We start from the raw sequence: 15,695 nt of genomic DNA, 5'->3' as shown, positions 1-15,695 counted from the left end.
CCTTTCAAAATGCAAAGAAAGATGAAGTAGAATGCAGAAAACTGCTGCCATTAAAATTATGGGATGCAAAACTGTGACAGCTTCATCATCTTACTTGCCAACTCAACAGCAACACTTGAAGGATTATCTTCAAATCACCTCCAGTTCAATCAATCGCTTGTTTTTAAAATCACATTCTTGCTGTCTTCCAGCAGAGCCCCTGCTGTATTTGCCCCAACACTGGATAACATCAGTAACATAGATGAAGCCAAGCATTTCTAGACAGAGGACCAGAATATGTCTTATTTTTATTTTAAAGAATTAAAAGACAGCATTCAGTGGAGATTTTTTTTATTTGGTAGTTGGCATTATTTTGTCTTCTGATCAGAGTTATCAGGTAACATATGCTGTTCTGAGCTAGAACCACTTCACACCAGAAGCCTATCTGTGGGTCTTATTTCAGCGAAATTATTTCATTCTCAAAGAAAGCTTAAGTTTTTGTTATAGAGATAAGAAGTCACATCCATTTTTGGGATGGCTTTCATTTTCTTCATCTCCTCACTTACTCTGACAAGGATTAAACTGTATTAACAGAACTGGATCACTTTCCTCCTGCTTCAGACTGAATTCAGTTTAACTTTTAAGCTTCCATTCATTCTACCAGGATTTTTCAAAAATGCTCCTGCTGGCAAAGCACTGAATGATTCTCAGCAACCACTCACATCAGAAAGTATCTAATTCTCTACACTTTCTCCAGAAGTATATGTATGGAAAGATAAAATATAAAAAATGCAGAAAATTCAAGGTAGATTTAAGGGTTGCTTGTTTCTCGGGTTTGATTTTGATCCTAATTGCACCGAAGCCTACAAAGGTGTGCTTAAACAAATAAAGCAATGCCCTCTAGTGTTCTGCAGAGAAATTTGGTACAAGGCTGACCGAAGCCTTTGAAAAATCAAGTTTAGGATTGCCGTGCCATCTCAAGTGACAGCCCAAGCTTTAACAGCTTAGGGCTCAGATACAGCATCCTTACGATGTTCTGCACAGAAATGTGCCCTGCAGAACTATTCAGGATCCTTTCCTTCCATCTGTTGCCGATGCTTGCACCAGAATTTCATGTCAAAAGATGGAGGTGTTCTCTGACTGTACACTGATGGCTTAAGGAATACCTGGGAATAAAAAGGACTTTTGAGAATCAAACAAAAGCCTGATCCTTTCCTTCCCAGAGTTCACAAGCAAATGAAATCCACCACCTCTATCATCATCCACAAATACTACCCACGGACAGCTTTTTGTCTTCCCATCCATGGTACGTGACAAATCACATAATAATAATCCTGCACCTTCCCCAAGTACACACAGCATTTGGGACCCTGTGTTACTGACCCTCCACACAAGCAGGATATCATCTTTGGCTTGACGAACTCTCTTGCAGAGCTCCACAGCTTAGTGGATTTCCTCACAGCAGTAGCATTTCCAAGATATTCATAAATTGCAAAAGGAACTATCCAAACTTAAAGATTTAAATAAAGGAGAGCATTCTCAGTTCTGGAAAAACTGCAAACCTATCAAAGTATTTATTTACACCTTGTATACACTATAAAACACAACTTTGCATCACACAAAGGACTGAGAGAGCTTTTATAACTGGAGATCTGAAAAGCAAAAGGCAAGGTCCTTGATGAAGGCTGCTCTTAAATGTCCTTAAGTTGTACCATCCATTGCTCTTGAAAGACAACTGCTGGGGTCTTATTGTTTAGATAGAACAGAAACTTGAATACCTTTGACCAAACTTTAAATCACATCAAGTACTTTTAAAATAATTAACAACAAAAAAACCCATGTTGACCACCGGACTTCCCCTGGCACTTGTGATGAGCCTCTTCAGGGCACTATGTTTGAAGCCCTTTTGTCTGAGGCTGCAATACAGAATTCGGATGTAGAAGTGGGATCAAATTATGAATTTGTAAAATCAGGTTTAAGCTTAGGAACACCACTTTAAAATTCAAATTATATTCCCCTCTTCTCGGAGGGCAACTAATACATATTCCAGCTAAACAAGCAGATAGGGTTTTTTTTTCCTGTAATGGTGAGTGGTTACTGCCAAGCATCCCGCCCTGCAAATAAGTTATTTTTTATCTTGTTATACACATAACAAGATTAAGGGAGAAAAGAAAGTAGTTTAGAGACTATCCAAAAGACAGCCAAGGGAGGACATCCAATGTTTTTGCCATGGCACTAGGAACTATTATTTCTTAGGTCTGACACAATACATCTGTAACTGGTTGTATGCACAGAATACTGTCCTAGAGAAACTGCTCGTATATATATTTATAAAATAAAAAGGCTTTCAGGATCAGCTTTTTCCCTGTTATAGTTTTATTTGCAGGGAATAGTGTGGGGAAATGACCACTCAAATTCAGGATACAAAATAAAAGGAAAAGATCTGGGAAATACATGTATCGACGTCAAAACCCAGTCTCCAGCCTCACTGAACACAACAGCTTTTCCACTTGTCAGTTTAGTCAACAGTCCAGTGCCTTTCAGACACATTCTCACCTTCTCCAGGGAGCGGCAGAGCCACCTGAAAGAGATGGAGGAAAATGCCCCAGCATTCATCATGGAGAGACAACACACACCAATTGTCCTGTCTTGACACAATGTGTATTGTTTTGCAGGGCTGGGAGCATTCTACCAGTACTTCACTTTGGAAAGATGCCATGAGTGTCAGGCACTGAAACTGCCTGAATTGCACGCAGTTTCAGCAGTGAAGCACAAACCGAGCTCCTCCATTCTTCTCCTTAGCCCTCTTCTTGCACAAGTGTTTTGCTATGAGACTTGTGATGGTGCATTCTCCTTATTTTCCTTCTGGGTCACTATCTGCAGGTACTTCAGTCGCATGGGAGGGAGCTGCTCATAAAGGTCAAATCCCAAAGGCCTCTCTGCATTCGGCAGTCTGTAGTACAGTAGGTGCTTTTTTAAGGTCTGAAGAAAGAAACGGCAGATATAAAGCATGTTGAGAAGAACCTAATCTTTTCCACCCTGTCCCCAACACAACACAGCAACCTGCCAGATGGGCATAATGGAATTGCACTAACATATCAATTGCATCATCTTAATGGAAGAGGTTTAAAAGGTGAGTTTCTTCCTCTCCCAGCCCTTTCACACAAATGATAAGGCTTTGAAGCTCCCAGAGAAACAGTACATCTGGTTTGTTCTTTTCAGGGGAAGCATCCAACTAAGAGTAAAGGGTGATCACTGCTGGCCACCTACTCATAGTTGCGCCAGAATCATCCCTCTAGGACCTCCCATGATCCTGATATAATGCTGCTTGGGCAAGAGGCATAGAAATACAGTAGAATAGATTCATCTAGGTTCCAGAGGGCTCTGTTTTGAGTGCAATTACTACAAGAACTGGGAAACAGTATTTATAGTCATCACAGGTCAAAATCCTGCTAATCTCCTCTCATTCTCAAGTTAGCAAGGCAGTTAAATTTCAAAAGCCAAAGATAAATCTGTAAGAGTACTGCATCTGAAAAAACTTAATTCCCAGTGGCACAGACTGAACCCGACAGATCCTACCTCATCCACCAACAGCCATGTCTTTCGCAGCATGCTTTTCCGAGCAGCATCTGTCTCCTGGGAAGAGAACACATACTTTGCTTAATTTGGTGCACTGCTACCTTGGTCCACAGGTAGCAGTCCAGGAGGACACTTTGTTCATTATGACAACGCTCCAAAGAGCAGCTTGTTCCAGCAGAAAGGGCTTGAGATGGCTATTACTTGGATCTTGCCTTGCTTCTCCTTTCCCTGACCTGAAACTCAGCTGACTTCTTCATTTTCAGGTAAAACTATAGATCAGAGGTGAAATGTTAGCAGAAGTAATCACTGCTAGAGGTCCAAAGGCCACGGGAGGGCTTCTGCTTGGTTATTCAAGCAAGTGAAAGAACAGTCTGCACACTAAGACTGCCCCAGGCAGAGGCTAAATCTATTACAAGCTCTCTCTGCTGGATCAGGTCCCTTAGCCTCTCCATTCAACCCCCATGTACCATAGCCCACATAGTTGCTGACTTCAAAGGTTTATGTAGGATTGACTACCACTAATGCAAGTGCTTTAGGGTATAATGAACAAGAGCTGCTGTCTGTGTCTCATATGTGGATTCTCAAACAGCTGACCAATCCTCAAAACATTCACTTACAATCTTTGTTTTCAAGCCCAAGGTCAGTAATTCACCACAAGCCACACCGGACCCTTGGTAAGAGCAGATGCAAACCCCAAAGCTTCCAGCCCTGAGGCTGTGCTATACATTACCCACCCGTGTTGTGCTGTCTTGGGAGAAAATAAAGCTGTTCACATGAGCCACAGCCACCACATAAAGAACAGGGCACCAGTTGTGGCGCAGCGTGCCAGTGACGAGTGTTCGGAAGTAGAGTCGCAAGAGGTTCAGGTTATCCTCAGGAGGGGAAGTGTATCGCTCAAGAGGTACAGGGAACTGCAATAAACAAAGGCAACATTACAATTTTTGTCAGGGTCTAAGTACTGAGGGGAAGTTCATGACTTTAGGGTGCCTTTCCTCAGCTGTCTGTGTACACACTCCTATATAACATGATATACCTCAGTGGCACCACCTCCATTTGGAGCAGCACTGTAACTGCCCACGTTGACTAATGTGACATGCCTTTAACAAAGCATCCTCAAGCCTTATTCAGCTTTACAGAGAGATGTTTTACTGATTAAATCACTGCGGTTGCTTCTTGGCACTAGTAAGAATAGTGGTTTCAAAGTGAAGAGGCAAAGAACTTTCAACAGCACTACATCCCACTAATACCAGAAGCTTACACTGATCTGTGCATTTAGCCAGAAAAGGAAAGCAGATATATGTGCCAGAGTTAATGATTTTAAGTGAAGTTTCCATCACTTTCCAATTTCACTGTCTAGCTTTGAAAGATAGGTTAGAAAAGCTTATAGTAACAACTTGGTTTTATTTGCTTCTCCCCTCTCCAGAAGTCCAATTTTAGATAAGTTCTTTAGGGCTAAAATGAGGTATTTCATTTTGAAGCATCTTCTTTACAGGTTTAAAGACAATCATTGACATTACTCCATTCAAAATACAGTCTGCCCTCTATGGTCATTTTAACTCAAGACAAAGAGGAGAGAAAAAAACCTTCAAACAAACGTCACCTCAAGTGATCAGATTTTCCAACACATAGTTTGTTTTCAAGCAACACGGCAATGAAAACATTGCTCAAACTATGTGGCATTTAAAAAAACATTCTAAGCACATGAAAAACAATCTGCCTTGAAATGTTCTCCATTGTAACATATGACACAGGTCTGAGAATACTGAAGGATGTGATGTCAAGGGATCAACACAAGACAAAGTATGTGATGTAGAATCAAGGCTTTCATCTGGAAGATAGTGTTTAGCTCTGTTTCTACATATATTTGTGGTACTGGAATAGAAGGAAAGGTAGGCTACTGGGAACATCAAGAGAAGAGAGCTTACCACAGGTCAGAATATCTTGCCTTACCTGCTTAAGAAACAAAGGCTCATCTGGTCATAACGATATAGAAAAATTGGCTGCAGGGCTACTACAACCAAAGCAAAAGCACAGCAACCATACAGTGGAAAGCACTGATCTCACAAACTGCTGGTTCCTAGTTCTTTGGAAAAAAGTTTTGAAAGGTTATCTTTGTATTAGCAAACTTCAGGCTAGATGAGGTATTGTCTGTCAACTGCCAAAGAACTTGAAGGCAGCTACACTCCATCTCTTGTGCTCTGCTCATTCAAAAGAAATGCAGTCCTGCACTTGACAAATGAAATCTTCCTACCCAGCAAAGCACAATCCAGTGTAACTAGGTGTGGAAACATGGTTCAGAGATAAAAATAACTGTTTCTCCATGCACTGGGAAAGGAAAAGGCTCTCACCAATGTGAGACAAGACTTATTTAAGGGAAAGGTAATTGCTGGCAGAAGAACATAGTGTGCAGACTAGCCCTTCATACATACAGGCTATAAACTAGAAGGAGGTTCTCAATCATTAAACCAAGCAGGGTATGGGACAGTTTCCACTGAAGACTGAACACATATACACACACACTGCTCTCAAAGTTCAACAGGTTTCTGTGACAAGGGCCTGCACCTACAGAGGATGGGCTCTGTTCTTCAGACTTGCATCAATCAAGCTGTTTTACCATCCCATACCCAAAACCGATCAATATCAACCAAAAAAAACATACACACTGCTGCCATAGCCCCAGATCAAAAGAACATTGCTCTCTCCATACCTGCTCTATTTTACATTGCATGTGTTGCACTTTCTTCAGAGTGAATGAAAAGCCTCTAAGCAAAGGGAGCATGATTATTGTACTGGATAAGGAGGAGCAAGGAAAAAGGGAAGTGCTGGGAGGATGACCAAATCAAGGTTGCAGAAACAGAGGCAAAAGACCAGCGATCCAGAGATATGCAGTGACAGGCAACTACCGTAAGATAGGATTACCTGCTGGAGTGGCACTCCCAGTGCCTTCAGGATACTTGTGTGCTCCCCAAAAAGAGAGAGGCGCAAATGAACACTGAAACGCTTCTGTAGAGGTAGAAGAACAAAGACTCCAAAGAGCGGATCTCCAAAGGAGACAGCTTCAAACTGCTCCAGGAGACTTATGTAGAGATCATGGAAGGATGCCAAACCAGGGAGAGGAGCATCCAAGTTTAGTGAGTCCAGTGCCTTGGGTTGGCAATACAGAGACAGAAGGGCAGCTGTATAGCGGTGGATTGGTGCTTCTAGGAAGAGGTCACTGCCTGTGAGGAAGACACACATAAGCCGTGCAAGTTTGGCAGCAGTAGGGATACTCTGAAGGGTTTTAGCACGCCAGGTTTCCAGCAACAAGACCCATTGCAGGTTCCAGGTCACAGTGTTGACAAGATCAAGTGGGAGAGAGTTCAGTACAGCCCCACGTGTCTCTGCATTAGTCACTCTGTTGTAAAGGCTGATAAGTGGAAAGAACGGCCAGTCTGAAGGCAGTATGGGCCCTTTGACCTCAGGAAGCAGCATCGACTGGATGAGGTAATTCCGTCCTTGGTAGGATGCTTGGGAACGCATGAGGGTAGGCTGCAAGTGGACAAAATGAGAAAGGTAGCAGGAGCGGATGGAAGGTAGATCCTGGTATGATTCTCTCAGCAGGGCACCACGAGTAGCCCTTGAACAAGATGCTGCTGCAGAGCCAGGCTGTGCCAGTTTGGCACTGGTACCTAGATGCAGGATATCAGAGAAGTCAGCTGCTTCTGGCCCTCCAGCTTTCCCTTCACTGTAAGATAAAGAGACAAGCATCAAGTTTAAGAAACAAACAAACCACCACAAAACAAAGAAACAAAACACCACAGAAATTATTCTTGACAGTCTTTATGGATCAGGTTGACCAGTAAGTAAACAGCATTTGCAACACTTCCTAAAGCATTCGGCTATGATAATATTGAGTACGTGTAAAGCATCAGTTACCTTGGTATTTACAGGGAATTCACAGAACTACATCTGGAGTTCGCAACACTAAGGCCTTGCCATGAAAAACCTCCACACAATGCCAGCAGTCTGGTGTGGAGGCTAAAACCCCTTGTGCAGAGAGGCAATCCAAAATACCACCACAGCTGTCAGGGTGCTGAGATGAAATAACACATATCATAAGGCCTGTGTGAATCAGTAAGGCAATTATTGGAATAGTAGTTTTACAGCTGACAGTGGCAAGGTCAGGGGAATCAAGGACTGGCAATTAGATACTTGGGGGTGTTTGTCAAATCCATGTGGCTCAACCTCAGACCAGAGACTCACCATGGTCTCAGATTACTTGCCAAGTTCTCACAAAATGTTAGCTCTATCACAGGTATTTGTTAAAAACAAAACCCACCAAACTGATTAGAAGGCTCCATGACTGGAGAATATGCTAATAAATAACTAACATTTGAATACAGGCTCTATTAAAAGCCAAAAATGATAATAAAATTGCAGTGCCAAGGGCCTACACCTACAGGGGATAAACTCTGTTCTTCAGACTTGCACCAATCAAGCTGTTTTACCATCCCATCCAAAACCAACCAAACAAAACCCAAGTTAGCCCATATACCAGAATACAGAAAGGAAAAAATCCAGAGCTTACAGAAGAAACTCTGGATTAAAGGCAAGATCCAGTAGGACCTCGTAAACCAGATGCTCACTCCCTGGCAACAGACGGCCTAGCAATGCCATAGCAACACAGTGATGGAGCGAGGCGTGCTGGCTGTAATCCGGACAAGTGCCTGCCTGTACAGGAAACAAAACAGGGAAAAAACACTGTATCATTTGTCAACGAGGCAATCAACAGGAGGGTCAGCTGAGACACAGATCTCACAGGAAAGTGGGAGAGTCACCAGACTTAAGTCAGGTATGTCAATGAACATGGATGCAAGGACCAGTTGCCAGTTGGACACACTGAACTGGAGAGGCCCATGTGAAGGCAATACCTCAGGTAAAAGCAATAAAAGGACTAGTAAGGGTACCATTCTCCGAGCCAAGGCTAGCACAAAGTACTGCAGGTGGTATTCATGGCGCAGGATCCACGCAGATGAAGGAGTCACAGAGGGAGGTCCACTCTGCCAGCTTTGATGCAGATAATCCTTCAAGCCTCTGAAGTCCAGCACAAAGCTGTACTATAAAGGAATCAGAAGTGGAGACATACTATGAAGATAGTTCATGCCTAGAGGAAAGTAAAAGGTCTGCCCCATGCCTTCTCACATGAGAATTTCTGTTGGTTACCCCAAAAGGGATTATTTAAAAAGAGCCTGAAAACTATCTGCTTTTCTGCCTCAGGGTTCACCTGTATCCACCATGACCATCCCTAGCACAGGTAACCAATACTTACTTCCCTAGTGCTTTGTAAGGCAGAAGTATGGCCAGTGGATGAAGATGTTTTCCCCTTATCTGGCCAGATAGAATCATAGAACAGTCAGGGTTGAAAAGGACCTTAAGATCATCCAGTCCTAACCCCCCTGCCATGGGCACGGACACTTCACACTAAACCATGTCACCCAAGGCTCTGTCCAACCTGGCCTTGAACACTGCCAGAGATGGAGCATTCACAACTTCCTTGGGCAACCCATTCCAGTGCCTCACCATCCTTACAGTAAAGGACTTCCTCCTTATATCCAATCTAAACTTCCCCTGTTTAAGTTTTAACCTGTTACCCCTTGTCCTATCACTGCAGTCCCTAATGAAGAGTCCCTCCTCAGCATTCCTGTAGCCCCCCTTCAGATGCTGGAAGGCTGCTATGAGGTCTCCATGCAGCCTTCTCTTCTCCAGGCTGAACAGCCCCAACTTTCTCAGCCTCTCTTCATACGGGAGGTGCTCCAGTCCCCTGATCATCCTCGTGGCCTCCTCTGGACTTGTTCCAACAGTTCCATGTCCTTTTTATGCTGAGGACACCAGAACTGCACACAATGCTCCAGGTGAGGTCTCACAAGAGCAGAGTAGAGGGGCAGGATCACCTCCTTCGACCTGCTGGTCACGCTGCTTTTGATGCAGCCCAGGATACGGTTGGCTTTCTGGGCTGCGAGCGCACACTGAAACTGGCTCATGTTAAGTTTCTCATCGACCAACACCCCCAACTCCTTCTCCGCAGGGCTGCTCTGAATCTCTTCTCTGCCCCACTTGTAGCTGTGCCTGGGATTGCTCTGACCCAGGTGTAGGATACTCCTATCAGTAACTGGTCAACATAAGGTGACAGAGGAAGAAGGCTTTTAGAAAGCTTATGCTAGGTACTCCATCTCTCAAGGGCTCTGCCATTTCCTTTTCAGAGTTTGTAGTCTGTCATGACTCTCATTCTAAAAATTCAGGACAATCAGAACAAGGAAGAAACCTCTTCAGTCACTGTAGCACTCATTCTCTTTTTTCTTCATTTTTATCCTATTTTTCTTTGTCATATATGCTTCAACCATCCCTTTCCTTCTCTGACACTCAGTTATTTATTTTGCTCAGCCAAACAACAGTTATTTAACCCTTCTCAACATTCTTTATGCATCCATCCTTTAAGTTTGATCATCAGTCATCTCCTGCTCTGTAATTCCAGCTTCCCAGCATCAACTGGATGCTGGAGTTCAAAGACAAGATATTCTTCAGATCCTCATCCTTTGGTTTTAGAACAAATATACACAACAATCCCTTTTAATACTCCTACTAAGATCACTCTTAAGCCTAAGAAGATATAAATACTAAACTCCCTCAAACATATAATCATTCACTAAGACCTTACAGTAAAAGTCTATTCTCACCTTGCTGGTCAGGCCCTTGTGAATGTCAGTGATGCTGTTGATGAGAAACAGGAGGGCAGTGAGGAAGGGAAAAGGTGACTTGGAGCCAACCAGGCTCAAAGGAGGTTTGCCTCCAGTGCAACTCAGAGATGCAATGCTGAAGACAGATTCTGGTGCTGGGGAACAGGACAGAGGGTTGCACAACGCAGAACATGGCCTGTGTAAACAGATAAAAGAAAGAGGGGTCAGGTCAAAAGCACTTATACTGCTGAAAATTTATCTTGTTGGCATGTTACTATCTGAAATGTGCCACACATTGCAGTAAAATGAAAGCTCTGAAGACCATGCAAGAACAAACCTAGTACCATGGTTGAGGAATCACCATCACCATACAACCCACTGCCAGTGAGCTGTCATGAATTCTAATCTTTAGCTAAACCGTTCATTACGTGCAGAAATACTGATACAGTGATGCATCTCTGATGTCAAACATTTGAAACCATTGAGCATCAGATTAAAAAAAAAAAATACACATTTCCCCACATATATATGGAAACCACTCAAATACCACTTTAAACCAAAGATTTCAAGTACCCCTTATATGAGATGTTCTCAGAAGCAGCCAAATACCTCCCTGACTACAGGCTGGGCCTTTTAGATTCCCTCCCTCCAGAGGATTGATCACAGGTTAGTAGGAAGGCTCCCTCTACAGTAGAAAGACAGAATATCTGTACTGCTTGTAACAGTTCCAGGAGCCACAGACAAAGGTTATGTTATCCAAATGTGAAAGAAGTTTGGTATCTGGCCTTTCACTTTCCTGCGGAGGCTTTCAAGCTCTGCAGAAAATATTTTAACTAGACTCCCATCTTTAAGTTTCTGCAAACTACATCATACAGAGCACGTGAATGGTACATGCACACACACTCTGTAAGAGGGACTAAAACTGATGTCACTTGTTTTAAAAAAAAAACAGTGAAACCAAAGAATCAAAGCCAAGAGTGACTAAAATCAATCTTAATATGAAAACAACTACATGAAGAGGCAGAGATGCAGACCCAGCAGCAGCACCAGTAGGAAAGGAGGAACTAGAGAACCTCTGTGGACATCATGCTTTTTGCTGTGAGGAGAGAACAAAGCAGGGTATAGACAGAGCCTGACTGCACTCTTAATTCACACACACAGAGCATGTATGTATGGGGAAAGGAATGGGAGGGGAAAAACTGGCACACTTTATAGAAGTGAATCTCCCTTAGCTTCTGGGAACAGCAGTGAAATGGCTTTACCTTAGCATGTCCCACATGCTCTGTATGGCTGGCTGGCTGAGAAGGGGCTGCAGTACCTCAGATGTCAAACGTTCCAGTTCCTCTAAGCAGTCAACTGGATTGACTGATGGCTGCAAAAGACATGGAAAAAGACAGGAAAAGATGGTGAATGAAGGCATTGCAGGTTGACTTAATTGCTTTCTGTATGTTCATTGCCTTTTTTGCCAGACCACAGAATCTACATAGTGTTACTGCTCTAGGTTAGAGCTGGCCTCACAGCTGGTAGTGTGGAAGCTGAAAACTAGAACACCAAGGTGCTCTTGCACTCAAGTATCACAGAGATTTCTTAACTGGGTAGAAGTAAGGATCGTGATTTTGGGATCAAGATTCCCTAAAGGAAAACTTGCCCTAAATGGCTACCCCTCCCTCTCCATATTATCTTAAGTGCTGATCTTAACATGAAGATGACACAAAGGTGACCAGAACTACCTGGAGAAAGCAGTGTGGCACCATGACGGTCCCCCCAGAAAAACCTAAATTAAAAGCTGTATGAAGTGTGACTGACCTATCCGTCAAGCATGACTGTGGATGAACATTGCACAGAGGAGGATCTGTGGCTTTTAGAGAACCATCTAAATTCTTCTGACCCTAGTAAGCAACATCACAGGTTGAAGGAACATGCTGGCAAATGTTAATGTTCTTTCCCTTTATTAGAATGCTGCTTTAGGATACAGAAATACTCATTTCCATAACATAAAATCTAGTTTTCCCCAGATAAAATCCCCCTCTGCAAATCAGTATGACCTACATGAAGGTGTTAACCTTAGTTCTAAGCAGCCTAACAAAAATGTTCCAAGAAGGTCCCAGTATAGAGTAGTCTGGTTACTCTGGAAATTGGGCAATTTTAGTTTGATTTTTTTTAATCAGAGGAGCTAACCACTGATAGGTGATGGAACTTCTTTTTAAGTGGAAATAAAAATATGTCATAAAGGTTAAAAAGGAATATTAACCTCTTGGTTATCCTGGCTCTTCAATGCTCAGGACATAACAGCAGGTGAAGGGTGCGACCAACCTCTGGGACACTAAAGTCATCTTGGAGAGATACTGGTGGTTTCCACCCCAGCCACATCTAACAAACTCAGTTGCTCTGGGCAAGTTTCAGAGGAGCTGCATAAACATAACTACAGCCACTAAATTACCCCTACACCATGAAGACGCTCTCTCAGGTCACACCTCGGGCACGTCAGTTGGGCAGTAAAGAGGAAAACTGCATTTATCTTTAGAATATGAATCTTCACAGTAGCTGAAGTATAAGACATTATTCTTCAACAGCATCACACTGATGTGTCGCCTTCAGAAAACTCACTTTAAAAGATGGCCACATACTAGAGCTGTAACTGGGTTACAGGAGTCAACCTTCAATGTCAGTGGGGCAGCAAATAAATTTATCTCTATTGTTTCCTATCCAAAGTTCCTACGGCATGACCCTCGATGCTCAGTCTTCCAACCAGATTATTGTACTGTAGCTGTCCACATGTAAGCTACAGACCACAGCAAATGCAAAAATGTGCAACTTGATTTAGCCCATGAAAAGCAAGGGCTGCCAAACTGAATCAGGTCATATTTGCTTCATGCTTTGGATCCCTGCCATAAATGAAAACAGTCACAGCACTACCACTTACACTGACTGAGACTCTGAGTCCAAAGGAAGGAAAAGACAAGAAAGGAGGACAGTGATATTTGGCACTGCTAATGTGAAGGATCAGTAGACTTATCTGACCCTAAATGCATTGCAGCCTAGATATGAGCTGTGATAAACAAAATCTAGTCCTCAGTGAGATGCCTCAATGTCTGTGTTTTTCAGCTTTACCTCTTAAGTTCAGGTTTTCAGAGGTAATACACAAGCTGATGCTGGTGAGATGAAAAGACAACCTGTATCTTCAGGCCTTACCTGCTGGCTACAAGCACTGTAATAAACTCCCAAGTAGATCACGTAAGTTGTGGTCAGAGGCTGGAGAGTTTGCCAGGTTTCTGTTTGGGGTATCTCCTGGAGGAATTTTTTCAGACTGGTCTCCAGGAAAGGCTGCAAGCCTGACACTTGATTCCAGGATACGGGAGGAGGAGGAACCTGTTCACAATCTTCTGAGCTATTACTGAACACAATTGGAGAAATAATACAGGATAGCAAATACGTCTCAGGAACAACTGTCTCTTTAAACAACCATTTTTAACAGCAAGATTTCCAGAGGCACATAGTCTGGAAGCTGATAGCCAACAATAGCCACTAAGAGAAAAACAATTCTTTGCACATTCCCACAGACCAGACTTAACCGATTTTGGCATCAAAAACTATGCAGAGGCTACTCAGGAAAGTCAAAGTGTCTTCATCTGCACTACTCTGTCTTCAAGCTATGCTCTAGTTTTACTGTACTTGCTACCTCAGCATCCAGCTTTAGTTAAAAGAATTTCTGGCTTTTCACCAGGAAAAGTACCTGTTTCTTCAGCAAATGCTACTGCTTTGATGTCTATCAAAGCCAACCACCTTTTAATCCTGATCCATCTTGGTCTCTGCAGAGAGGTTCTTTCCTCCAAAGCCTGGAGAGGTTGCTATTTTTCCTCCAAAGGGAAGATCAAAGGAGCTTCCGAGCTCCTTTCAGCAGGACATTTGGCTAACACTGTGCTTGTGCCCCACAGCTGGAGGCAGGCCTCTTACCAGGCAGACAAAAAGAAGTTGATAGCCAGGTCTCCAGATCAAAGAGAGAGAAGACAGGATGCCAACTACTCAGACACACAACTGGTGACAGAGGGGGCCTACCTGCTCAGCTTGGCCTGCAGCTCTGAAGCGTAGCCTGCTGTTTGTGTCACATGTATCAGCAGAGTAACCACTGCCGTAGCTCGCTGGACAGACAACTCGGTCATACAGCTCTTCTCACTGCAAGTGCTGAGCAGCTCAGGTAGGGCCTGCAGTATCCTCACCAGCACAGGGTAGAGATCCCTAGAGTATGAATCACAGAATAGATGAGGTTGGAAAGGGTCTCTGGAGATCATCTACAGTTCAACTCCCTGCTCAAGACAGGTCAGCTACAGCAAGTTTGCCCAGCACTTTGTCCAGTTGAATTCTGAGTATCTTAAGGGATGGAGAGTCCACAATCTTTCTGTGCAACCTGCTCCAGTGTTTGATCACCTTCACAGGTGTAGGAAGTATTTTTTACTAAGTGAAATTTCCTGTATTTCCATTTGTGCCCATCACTTCTTGTACTTCCACTTCATACCACTGAAAGAACCTGCCTCTACCTTCTTTGCATCCTCCCATTGCACAGAGATTGCTAAAATGAGGTTATGAGAACCACCATCACCACCAAATAACAAAAACAAACAGCCATGTGAAAAAAGATGACAAAAAAGAATATTGTCTTTTATATGAATAGGACCTCCCTAATACTCTGCCTCCAAGAAGATAATCTCATGGAAAAAGCTATTTTTATTTTATTCCTGATTCCTTAGTTCTCAAATTCTCAGCCAAATGATTTGCATTATCATCAGCAGCGATAATGCAAACTCAAGGAATCTTCTGCTTTTTGTCTTTCCTTGATGTTATTTACAATGCAAAACTATATACAGTTTTTACTCTTCATTAACCAATTCACCTGATTGGGCTGGAGAATACAATGTTGCATAGGAACAAATCTCACTTCTGACTCCCTTGGCCTCCCTTTTACTTTTCAGAGCAACTCCACAGCCATCTCTGTGCTTCCAAGTCAGTGCAATTACAGGAATAAGATTCAATGCTTGAGATAGCTCAGACTTATCCCAGCGCAGACCCTGATGGTCATGCACAAGAACTTGTACCAAACTGAAAGTGGATGTGGCATCCAGCTTGCGTGCATCACTCTGCCTCACTCAGCATTGCACGCTGGTGACTGCTGCCCAGACTGCCTTCAGATCATCAGATTCAGCCCTAAGTGTGCTGCAAACTATGCGTGCTGATGTCACACAAACACAGATTATCCATGCCTTCAAATGGAAAAAAGATGCAGCCCTAAAAAGCTGGGGTGATCTCCCATAGTATAGAGGGGAAACAACAAAATATCAATCCTTAAACACAGGAGACAAAGAACAACCAGAAAATACAATACTCAACTCAAATACCCATAAGGAACTTGGAATTTTACTGCAGGAGGCC

At 43.1% G+C, this 15,695-nt stretch overlaps 1 protein-coding gene across 2 annotated transcripts in view; it reads right to left on the bottom strand.

Moving 5' to 3' along the window:
* Positions 1-699: 699 nt before the first annotated feature.
* RPAP1 (RNA polymerase II associated protein 1) overlaps positions 700-15,695 on the bottom strand; it is a 42,844-nt gene continuing 27,848 nt past the window's right edge. For both annotated transcript variants that reach the window (XM_062635747.1, XM_062635746.1), the window contains 10 exons: positions 14,328-14,507; positions 13,464-13,665; positions 11,534-11,643; positions 10,272-10,467; positions 8,505-8,654; positions 8,126-8,268; positions 6,478-7,282; positions 4,293-4,469; positions 3,559-3,615; positions 700-2,961 (listed from right to left, as the gene is read on the bottom strand). In XM_062635747.1, coding sequence (XP_062491731.1) covers positions 2,806-2,961; positions 3,559-3,615; positions 4,293-4,469; positions 6,478-7,282; positions 8,126-8,268; positions 8,505-8,654; positions 10,272-10,467; positions 11,534-11,643; positions 13,464-13,665; positions 14,328-14,507 — 2,176 coding nt within the window. In that variant the 3' untranslated portion in view covers positions 700-2,805. The remainder of the gene's footprint in view (positions 2,962-3,558; positions 3,616-4,292; positions 4,470-6,477; positions 7,283-8,125; positions 8,269-8,504; positions 8,655-10,271; positions 10,468-11,533; positions 11,644-13,463; positions 13,666-14,327; positions 14,508-15,695) is intronic.

Source organism: Pezoporus occidentalis, unplaced genomic scaffold (assembly GCF_034315485.1).
Source record: "Pezoporus occidentalis ecotype Australia unplaced genomic scaffold, CSIRO_AGI_Poc_V1 ctg46, whole genome shotgun sequence".
Lineage (NCBI taxonomy): Eukaryota > Metazoa > Chordata > Aves > Psittaciformes > Psittacidae > Pezoporus > Pezoporus occidentalis.
Note: the sequence above shows the minus strand (reverse complement) of the source record. Positions and strands in the feature narration are given on the sequence as shown.